This window comes from Salvia miltiorrhiza, chromosome 8, assembly GCF_028751815.1.
Source record: "Salvia miltiorrhiza cultivar Shanhuang (shh) chromosome 8, IMPLAD_Smil_shh, whole genome shotgun sequence".
Taxonomy (NCBI): Eukaryota; Viridiplantae; Streptophyta; class Magnoliopsida; order Lamiales; family Lamiaceae; genus Salvia; species Salvia miltiorrhiza.
The window spans coordinates 9,694,602-9,706,795 of NC_080394.1; the positions used below are offsets into that span (position 1 = coordinate 9,694,602).

The 12,194-nt window shown below is 30.1% G+C and overlaps 1 protein-coding gene across 1 annotated transcript; it reads left to right on the forward strand.

The window, feature by feature from the left end:
- The first annotated feature begins 1,629 nt into the window (after window positions 1–1,629).
- LOC130998039 (uncharacterized) lies at window positions 1,630–10,225 on the forward strand. Its single transcript, XM_057923475.1, has 6 exons — window positions 1,630–1,693; window positions 3,723–3,911; window positions 4,679–5,117; window positions 5,204–6,129; window positions 6,210–7,433; window positions 8,522–10,225. The coding sequence occupies exons 1-6, from the start codon at window positions 1,630–1,632 to the stop codon at window positions 10,177–10,179; spliced, it is 4,500 nt and encodes a 1,499-aa protein (XP_057779458.1). The 3' UTR covers window positions 10,180–10,225.
- The last annotated feature ends 1,969 nt before the right edge of the window (window positions 10,226–12,194 follow it).

The window sequence follows — 12,194 nt, forward strand, 5'->3', positions numbered from 1 at the left end:
ATGTAAACTGAATTTGTTTTTTTGAAGTGTGAATTTAATTACTATTTCTTGTGTATTTGAAGCTGATATCATATGATTTAATGCAGAAGTAGTTTTATTTTTTCGTTAAATGTCATTCAGTGTCTATGTTTAATATTTATGTTATCAAACATAAACAAATGACCGCCGGGCAGGTCTACTCCATTAAATTTGAAAAAAAAATCACATAATTGACCACCAGGCAGGGCTACTCCATTAAATTTGAAAAAATAATCACATAATTGACCACCAGGCAGGCCATCTCCGTGATCACCAGGCAGATCACACTCCATTCAAAGTCTAACATAATTTACAAGTAAGGTGATGTTACCTTATGCATAGTAGCCACAATATTTCATAAGGATTTTGTATGGTGTTTTGATCTTGGAGCCACAACATCAGTATATGACCTGTATTTTTAAGCATATAAATCAGTAAAATAGGAGATAGAGATATTTATGGGTAGATCATAAGTATATGGGCTGTACTTTCAACACAGTAAACTTTTCATAAATTTAAAGATATCTATGGTTTAAGATACTAATGAACTCAAAATTGAGAAATATGAAAGTGAGGATTCAATGAACTCAATACTAATGAAACTTTACATAAAGTTAAAATTTCTGTATTATGAAAGTGAGAATTCAATGAACTCAATATTGAAAAATATAAAAAGGAACCCAAAATTCCCAAAATGTCACATAAGATATATAAATTTAGTTTTATGAATATAATATTAAAATTTATAAAATTCTATTATGTATATATATATGTGAGTATAAGTCTGATCTGGGTTTTAAAAAGCCCGAGGCGCATGAGGCGCAAACATGCCTCGGAGCCTAGGCGCAGGGCTTTAAGCGCAGGCGCGGGCTTTTCGTAGGCGAGGCGCAGTAAAGCCTAAAAAATTCTAATATATTTACCTAAGGTAAGTGACGAACTGACTTCTAGAATTTAGATAATGGGTAATTCACTAATTTGTATATAAATTAATATTTAATAGATTAGTTCATATAGTACTAGAATATCCTAATATTTTAGAATAAATGAGCTGTATACCTCCTGCACACCACACTAATTTGCCTCACTCTTAATTAATAATATTTTATTAGAATAGTGGAATATCCTAATATTTTAGAATAAATGATATACAGCTGTATACCTCCTGCACACCACACTAATTTGCCTCACACTTAATTAATAATATTTTATTAATTAAGCCCACACTCCATGCGCCTCGCTTAGGAAAAAAGTTAGCATGTGTTGTTATTTCCTAGGAACTGTGAGGAGGTATTATCTGTACTGTCTTGACATTTGAATACTTGCAGGTTAATAACCACTGGATATTAGCTAATTAACTTTTATATAAATAAGTTTTGTAATAAAGGCTCATTTTTTCTCATCTGCAGATTCACTTACAGTGCTCATATTAGCAAATCTCAGAAGCTTATATTACTCAAGAACAGTAAAGTTGAAGTTTCTTTACTTTTAACCATTTTTGTTGTGAAAGTGATTATATTATTCTTCACCTTTTTTTTATACGAGTTTTTTTATTGAGGAATTTTTTTTATAAATTTTTACTAATTTTTTCACATATTTTACAGGTGATTCTAAATGAGAAAACTAACAAAATCGTTGAAGATTACTGGCGTCAGATCAAATGCAGAAAATTCTACTGGTATTTATTATATTTCTATCTTTGTGAATAATGTATGAAAATGAGTTCTTATCTTGATATTGGTTCTTCATTTTTGCTGTAGATCTTGAGTAGACAGTGAAGTTTTTATCTGCATAATAAACTTCAGTAGATCTTCACGTTTCTGTTTTTTGCTCTCCATTATTTTTTACATTTCTGTAAGAAAATCACATAAGTTTGAGTATTAGTAAGGAATGTCTTAGATAAAGTGAAAAATATACAACAAAGAAATTAAGTACACAGGAGGTAAGATACTTATCTTTTTTTGGCGGATTTTTGTACATGAAAATTGTGCTTAAACTGTTTGGAAGGACATTTAGTTAGTAAGTATCGAATTTCTGGTAATACAATTTATTGATGAATATATTGAGCTATAAATTACTACCTCTTTGGCCTTCTTATAAAGCCATTCCATAGGTAATTGTTCCTTCCTGTAGATCGAACTGGGGGCTCTGAAATTTTTAAATCAGCGTCTTCAAATCTGAAAAGGATTCGTGTTTTGGTGTTAGTTAATTTTGAAACTTTAGTGTAAGTCTAAAGTAAGGGTTAAGAAATCTCGGTATTTGTACCTTTTTGCTCATACTCTTCGGATCTGAAAGGATTCGGCGTTTCTGGTTCTTGGCTTCACCAATTGTGCATGTAGTGTCGGTAGGCGTGGCTGCACTTGCGAGAGACTTTCAGATGTTGTGAGTTTTAGGCTCTGTATTTGTACACACTGAATAAGCGAGATTTCTAAGTTTTCGAAGGGATTTGGATCAAAAAATTGGTAGTTGTGTAGCTGTAATTGAAGTTTGTGGATGGTATTGTGGAATAGTTTTCAGATTTGGATGTGGAGAAGGATGGGATATGCGGGGTATGGAATTAGGGTAAGAATTTAGAGAGAAGACTCTAGAATTCTAGAGTGAAGCGGCGCCTCCTAACCTTTAGAATGAAGGTGGACTTGAAACCCTAGAAATGAAGTTCTCTCTATTTATATTATTGTATCTTTATGGCATAATAAATTTAGTTGTTGTGGTAGTTGGCAGCCATATAAGATAATTATAATTTATAGTTTTTTGTGGTAATAAGAATGATAGGATATTAGATTGTAGTGGGTTCGAGAATAATAAGCCTGATGGGCTTCATATATGAAAAATCATGGCGTTAATTTATTTAATTCATGTCCAAAATTATTATTTTTAGTTTGGGTCATTTGTTTGGATTATCATCTTTTTTCTATTATATTGCTTCTATTTTTTGTTTGTTAAATAAGAAGGCCCGCATTAAGCGAGAGGCCTGCTCTTATATCATTGTTCCACTAAAAAATTTAATATCTCCTCCCCTGATATTATTTAGCTAGGTATTATTTATCTTAGTTTTATTTATCACCATTTATCTCAATTTATATATCAAACACTGTGTTCAAAATTATCATATTAATGTGAGTTGTTGATTCGTATGAAAATACGTGGATTATTGAATATTTTGCATTATTTGTTCAATTCCAATATACGTAACTATCTATTATGAACAACAACTTAATCAAAAATAGCAGAAGTATTATCATTTAAAAAATAATTAGAAACAACATAAGTATTGATACACATATATGAAACTATGTAATTTATATACAACAAAGTTAAACTGATAATTCAAATGTGACATTAAATTGAGTGTGTATATATATATATATATATATATATATATATATATATATATATATATATACACGCATATCAAACTATTATACTATAATTTTTTATACAGTATACTTATATGTATATTGTCCAATCACTATGAAAAACAAGTTTTAGTTAATTAGGGTTTATTATATTATTTTGTGTTTGTGTGTGTCTGTGAAAATGAATAACAGACTTTTTAATTTTAATAAATTTATGTCGAAAATTCTTGATATATTCAACTATTCTATATTATATTTTTATGCCAGATTTGCTAAAATATGTATACTTCAGTGTTAAATTTAAAGCGATTAACTTATAAAATTCTTATTTTGTGTTGTCATTATTTGTAGATGTTGAAAGGTCTATCTCTTCAAATGTTGTGGAGAATGTAGATAGTGTTGTTGATTTTGAAGACAATGGTTCGAAATTTATCATTATTGATAAATTTAAAAAGCAAAAGAGATCTTTTTGTGTATCTTCATCTCCAAGTGATAATTCCATTATTGATCGTCGCAAGAAGAAGAAAGTTGAAAGTCAAGGTGATTAGTTATTGTTTAGTAGTATAAATTTATAATGATGTTATCTATATATACATGTCAATTAATATTTAATTTTATAAGTGTTGTGTTGTTTACAAATGAATATATATATATATATATATATATATATATATATATATATATATATAAAGAACATATGTTTCCTATAATTTGTGAGTTTATATATATTTATCGATTAATTTTTTATATATGTTATGTTTCTATCATGTTTTATATATAGTTTACATTGTTTAGTAGTAATTCTTTAATGCCTCAAAAGTAATTTATATATATATATATATATATATATATATATATATATATATATATATATATATGTGTGTGTGTGTGTGTGTGTGTGTGTGTGTGTTAAAATTTTAATTTATATTTATATTATGTTAGTTATTTTTGTGTAATACTATTGCAAGTCTTTGAAAGGATTCCAATTTTGCTTACTGTGAACATATTAAGCAAGTGTATTATATTTTTAGGTAATTCTTTATATTAAGGAGTACAACTTATGAAATTCAAATATGTTTACAATAAGTAAGTACATAGTTTTTTTAAAATATATGAATGATAGCATACATTGTATGAATAATTTAGTGAATGCTATTTGAGTAGAAGTTTTTTTACCGATTGGGTACTTATATTTTAGTTGCTTTTTGAAAATAAGTATGATAGTGCTTTGCATTTTCTTTTAACTTATTTTTGTACTTTCGAGTTATTTATATTGACAAATATATTTTGATTTTTTTTTTTTTCAGAATATTGGGATATTGGAGATGTTGTTCATGAATGTGAACATTGTTTTGCATTTTTTTGGTATGAAGAAAGATTGGCGAAGACTGTTAATTCTACAAAACCCAAATATTCATTGTGTTGCATGCATGGAAAAATTGAACTTCCAAAAGCTATGTGTCCGCCAAAAGTATTATATGATCTTATTTTTGGAAATAATGCCAAAAGTAAGCATTATCTCCAAAATATTAGATCTTATAATAATATGTTTGGATTCACATCAATGGGTGGTAAAATTGATCACTCGATAAATCAAGGCAATACCCCTCCGATTTTTCGATTGCATGGGCAAAACTATCATCTCATTGGTAGTTTGATGCCTATGGAAGGTTGTCCTCCAAAGTTTGCGCAGTTGTATATCTATGACACAGATAATGAAGTTCACAATAGAATACTTTCAGTGAGGTAATTTATTTCATTTGTGGTTTTTTTTTTACAATATTTTATACATGTAATTACTTTATATTTATAGTATTTTAATATTGTTTCAGGGATGTTGGAAATTTTAATGAATTACATACTGAAATTGTGCGTGATTTGCAAGCAATGCTTGATGAACAAAATGTGTTGGCGAAGTCATTTAGGATGGCTAAGGATCGATTAAGGGATGCAATCCAGCCAGATGTGAAATTGAGATTGATTAGTGAAAGAGGGAAAGATGCTCGAACTTATAATTTGCCGTCTACGTCCGAAGTAGCTGCACTTATTGTTGGAGACATAGATGATTCAATGGGCAATAGAGATATTGTTATTGAGTTCAAGAGTGGAAAATTGAAACGAATTAATGAGCTTCATCCATCGTATCTTGCATTACAATATCCATTGTTGTTTCCATATGGAGAAGATGGGTATAAATGTGACATTCCATTTGCAAAGGGTGTTGAAGAAAGCAAATTTTCGCGGAAGAAAATAAGTGTGAAGGAATTTTTGGCCTATCGATTGCATGAAAGACGTGGAGAATTTTCTATATTGTTCTATTGTCGACGTTTGTTTCAGCAGTTTATTGTTGATAGTTACACTATGGTGGAAGCTGGTAGATTGAACTTTTTTCGTTATAATCAAAATAAATTGCGATGTGATATGTATAAAGGTTTAGCAGATGCTTTGATACGAGGTGAGAGGGATCCAGCTATGCAGGGAAAACGAGTGATTTTGCCGTCTTCTTTCATTGGTGGTGCACGATATATGATTCAAAATTACCAAGATGCTATGACTATTTGTAGTTGGGCTGGATATCCGGATTTGTTTATCACTTTTACTTGCAATCCAAAGTGGCCAGAGTTAGTTAGATATCTTGATGCTAAAGGTCTAAAGTCAGAGGATCGGCCCGATATAGTTTCCAGAGTTTTCAAAATAAAGTTAGACAATCTAATTCATAGTGTTCGCAATGATCGAGTATTCGGTGTGGTCCGAGCAGGTATTTATATAGATTATTTTCTTTATACATATATTTTCATGAATTCAATATATATTCTAAATTAAACTTTCTTTTCTTAGTTGTTTACACAATTGAATTCCAAAAACGAGGATTGCCACATGCGCATATTTTGCTATTTATGGCAAAAGAGGATAAACATCCTGATGCTGAAGATATAGATAAGATCATTTCAGCGGAAATTCCAGATCCAATAGATGATGCTCAATATTATGAAGCTGTTAAAGAATTCATGGTTCATGGTCCATGTGGTGCCCTCAGAATTTCATCGCCGTGTATGATGAATGGTCGTTGTACGAAGTATTTTCCAAAGAAATATGTTGATGCAACAACTGTTGATGATGACGGATATCCTGTATATAGAAGGCGGAATAATGGGCGCGTTATATTGAAGAATGGTATATCTTTGGACAATAGATATGTTGTGCCTCACAATCGTGGTTTGCTTTTGAAGTATGGTGCTCATATTAATGTAGAATGGTGTAATCAATCACGATCGATCAAGTATTTATTCAAGTATATTAATAAAGGCAATGATCGTGTTACTGCATCATTTTATAATTCAAGCGAAGAAGATGATGAAGGGAGGGGCATAGATGAGGTGAATCAGTATTATGATTGTAGATACATCTCACCATGTGAAGCTGCTTGGAGAGTATTTGGATTTGAAATCCAATACAAAAAACCTTCTGTGGAGAGATTGAGTTACCATTTACCTGGTGAGCATGCGGTTATATTTTCAGAGGCAGATCGGCTTGAAAATATTTTGAATAGGGAAACTATTCATGAAAGTATGTTCTTAGGTTGGTTTGAAGCAAACAAAATGTATGCAGAAGCTAAGGAGTTTACATATCCTGAATTTCCTACAAAATTTGTTTGGAAAATTACGGAAAATCATCGGAGATGGGAACCAAGGAAACAAGGAGTTTCTATAGGTAGATTGTATTATGTTCCACCAGGTTCGGGTGAATCATTTTACTTAAGATGTTTGTTGAATATTGTTCGAGGTGCGACTTCTTATGAGGATATTAGATGTGTAAATGGTGTACAATATTCAACATTTCGTGAGGCTTGCTATGCTTTGGGTTTGTTAGAAGATGATAAAGAATATATTGATGGGATTGTTGAAGCAAGTAATTGGGCTTCTGCTTCATCTTTGAGAAGGTTATTTGTGACGTTGCTTACTTCAAGTTCCATGAGTCGGCCTGAAAATGTGTGGAGCAGTACTTGGAATTTATTAGGCGATGATATCTTATATCAACAGAGATTGGTATTACGATATCCAGGTATGTTTTTATGATGCTTTGTTATTAGTTAAAGCACTCCTTTTGTGATAATAATGAGTAAATTTATATGAATATGTGAATGTATATACATTGAAAATATATGGTATGTTTTTATATTATATATTGAAAAATGACTTATAAAAGTGGAATAATTAAACTATTGATATATAATTTGATAGCATAAATAGAATTCCATATTTTAAAAATATTGAAACATAATTCAATCATTTAAAATTGATCTATAAGTGAACGCATTAATTAAAAATAGGGATATATATGGTGATTGTAAAAAATATATATTATAATATTTTATTATTTAGTAAGCTAAATAATATTTGTTGGTATCAAGTTTAGTATCATATGCAATTCATTTTTCATCAAGTATGTCTGCCTGTAATACTTCTATTTAAATATATGTATATATATTTGTTTGTATATATATATATATATATATATATATATATATATATATATATGGGCGCGCTCCAGTGAGATCCCCTATTTTTCGTGAAACACTGAGGATAATGAATAAGACATATAATATTAATGAACAAGACGTATATCTAACGAACAAAATGTATACACTGATGAGAAATAAAATTTAAATAATTGGTAATGAATAAGACATATATACTGATCAACAAGGCAGTATATACTGATGAACAATGCAGTATAAACTGTTGAATAACAAAATTTAAAATTTTTTGGTTCCTCTAGGATTCGAAACCTGTGAAAAAAATTCTCCCTCCAGATACAATATCAGCCATAGGATTGATAAAATAAACGCACCAGATCGTGCTCTAGATCTCATTAAAATTAGGGGGTCTCATTGGCGCGACCCCCTATATATATATATATATATATATATATATATATATATATATATATTATTGGCAAGTGTGTAAAAATGTAGCGTAATTAAAGATATTTTTTGTGCAAATGTAGTGTACCGTCTGTTTAGGATAGGTTTCAAAAGTGTACTTTGATGAAAAATATTAAAATAATATGAATTATAAGTATATCTATTAAATGTAATTCTATATTATTTTGCAACTAATTCCTTTTATTTTGGAAATATTTTTGTGTAGATTTGAAGCTTACAGATATTGAAATTCAAAATTTTACATTGGTTGAAATTGAGAAGTTATTGGGTGAGCTTGGTAAGAGTTTGCGTGATTTTGAAACAATGCCATTTCCATCTTCGGAATTCTTGGATATGAGCAATGATAGGTTGATCTATGATGAGTTAGCATATGATCGTGAACAATTGGCTAAAGATCATCTTGAATATCTTGAGAAATTTACTGATGAGCAGCATGGAGTTTACAATACAATTATGACTTCAGTGGAATCTGAGTTTGGTGGTATATTTTTTGTGTATGGGTATGGAGGAACTGGAAAAACTTTTATATGGAAGTCATTGTCTGCTGCTATTCGTTCAAAGGGGGAAATTGTTTTGAATGTTGCATCAAGTGGAATTGCTTCATTGCTATTGCCAGGTGGAAGAACAGCGCATTCACGTTTCAAGATTCCTATTAGTATTAATGAGGATTCTATGTGTAATATAAAACCAGGAAGTCCGTTGGCAGAGCTAATTTTGATGGCAAAGCTTATTATATGGGATGAAGCTCCTATGGTGCACAAGTATTGTTTTGAAGCATTAGACAGAAGTATTCGTGATATAATGCGAGTTCGTGATGAATCAAGGTTAGATGTGCCATTTGGTGGTAAAACTGTTGTACTTGGTGGTGATTTTCGGCAAATATTACCTGTTATCCCTAAAGGTAATAGGCATGATATAGTTAATGCAACGATCAATTCATCTTACCTTTGGAACAGTTGCAAAGTGTTGAGGTTGACAAAGAATATGCGTTTACGACAAGTGTCTGAGAATATGGCCACTGAATTGGAAGAATTTTCGAGTTGGATAGCTGATGTTGGAGATGGATTAATTGGGAGTTGTGGTGATGGTGTTTCTGTGATTAGATTACCTGACGATATTGTGCTTAAGAGTAATGATGATCCGTTAAGAACTATCGTATCTAGCACATATCCGTTGTTCCATAGTGATAACTCTGATTTGTCTTACTTGGATAATAGGGCAATACTTGCTCCTACTTTAGATGTAGTTCATTCCATTAATGAATACATGATTAATTTCAGGGGTGGAGATGGTAAAATGTACTTTAGCTCAAACAGTTCTTGCAGATCTGATTCAGGTAGCAGCTTGATCAACGATATTCACACTCCTGAGTTTTTGAATAGTTTGAAGTGTTCTGGTTTACCAAATCATGAATTGTTCTTGAAAGTTGGGACTCCAGTAATGTTGTTGAGAAATATTGATCATCATAATGGGTTGTGTAATGGCACTCGACTTGTGATTACAAGGTTGGGTTCTCATATGTTGGAGGGAAAATTACTAAGTGGTCACAATGTTGGCCAATTAGTTTTGATCCCTAGGCTCAATATGATACCTTCTGATATAAGATTGCCTTTCAAATTTCAAAGACGACAATTTCCATTGGTTGTTTCATATGCAATGACCATTAATAAAAGTCAAGGACAATCATTGGCACATGTGGGCTTGTATTTGAAGAAACCTGTGTTCAGCCATGGTCAACTTTATGTTGCTATCTCAAGGGTCACCAGTCGACAAGGTTTGAAAATATTGGTATGTGGTGATAGTGATGAAGAATGTAATAGTACTGATAATGTAGTTTATAAAGAAGTTTTTCGAAATTTGTAATTTATATTTGACTACTTTGTTTAATGGAAGAGACCACGACTAGATTATGTTGTTTGTTGTAGTTTTTAAGATAATTTTATCATAATTATGCACCTAAATAAAAAAGTTCAATGGTATTATATATTTTCAAATAATTTTTATTCCAACTTAAGTATAGGTTACATTAATCTGCATCTCCTTATTTCATTGTCAAATTAGTATATTTATTAGCTTCATTATCGAAAGTATAATGGGCTGTTATTAGTTACTACATCATTAAATGTACCAAAAATTCATTAATCTTATTAATTGTTAGTATATGAAATTAGTATATCCCTTTGTATTGCGCATATGGCATCTCTTTATGAGGTGCATATTTATGTATTATTACTGTAAACATAATTTAAAAATATTTAAAAACATTATGGTATTGAATGTTTTTACTTAGCCATATTGTGGAAAGTTATAGTAATGATGTTTTGTAAAAAAGTGACAAAAACCATGGAGAATAGTACGTCTAATTGCAAAATGGTAATACAAATACAAGATTAATTTATATTTTGCCATAATAAAAATAGATGATAAACACGTGTACTTGCAAATTTAATATATGTACAACATAAAGATTTGTTAATTGCAAATTAACAAATTTTTAATTACTTTATTTAGTATAATGTAGAATTATTGATGTTATAAGTCTGTGCGTGTTTTATTTTTTCTATATTTTAAATTTTGTTTTAAGAAAAAATTTATTATTTTATTTTTTTGACTTAGGGGAGTTGGAGAGGGAGAGCAATGAGATTTGAACCCGAGACCTCACAGTTCACAACCAGGAGGTCGCACCGCTTGGAGTCCCCTTGGGGACTTAAGAAAAAATGTTGTTGATCTTAAGGAAACATGTTATTTTATTCTATATTTTAATATTGAAATTGGACTTAATTTTTACTATTTTAATTCGTAAAAATTAATAATTTTAAGAAATATATGAAAATAACAAATTGTCTCTTATTTATTTTTTAAAGAGATATAGTCACTATCACTAATTTAATATTCTATGTATATCATTATATTTGTGTCGTGCTGTCGTCTTTTAATATGAATTGTATGATATGAAAGTCTTTTATTATTTTAATTCCTATTTTTTGTATTATGTAATATAAATTATTAATTTTCTTTAATTTCTTTCTATTATGTTTTGTATATATCACTTAATATATATTTTTACAATTCTATAGTACTACTACTATACTTCGCAAATACGTATGAATATTCGTACCGTGCGAAGCACGGGTATAACACTAGTAAACCTGAAAGGTGCGGCTATAGCCTATTAGGCTCTGGTTGTTTTTCTCATATTGCTCAAAATTCATTTGCTATTCTCAAATATTAATACCAAAATCGACCAGTTGTTGCACGATTCAAAAAATTGCGAACTTATCTAACAACAGAAATATGTGTTGCTGAGCGATTAGATGATTGATATTAATTGTGCAACAACTGAAAAATGTGTTGTTAGGTGATTAAATGACTAATACTAACTGAGCAACGACTCAGCTTGAGATATTTAATTATTCCTCCCTCGATCCCATTTATAATGGCATCCTTTTTCTTTTTTATTTGTTCCATTAATAAATAACAATGGCCCATTCCATAAAAGAAGCTACTCTCTCTCACAAAAAATTGTGGGTTACAATTTACACCAATATCTATCACTTTTATTATTTAATCATTATTCTTCTTAATTATCGTGTCTAAAAGTAGAGAGTTATAGTTAGTGGGACGACGGTGGTAGTACTTGACTAGTGGCAGATCCATAAATTATCGATAGGTAGATGAATTGGAGGTGGTATTTTATGATTTAAATACTTTTGGACAATTCGTGCAGTATTTTGTTTTTGCTCAAGTTGAATTTTAATGGGTTTTTAATTGGCTCATCGCTTATTATAATAAATTGATATTCATTTTTTATTAAGCCAGTGACAAGTAAATTGTACATGAATAGCCACAACCACTCGTCTTTTTAATTATTTTTCATT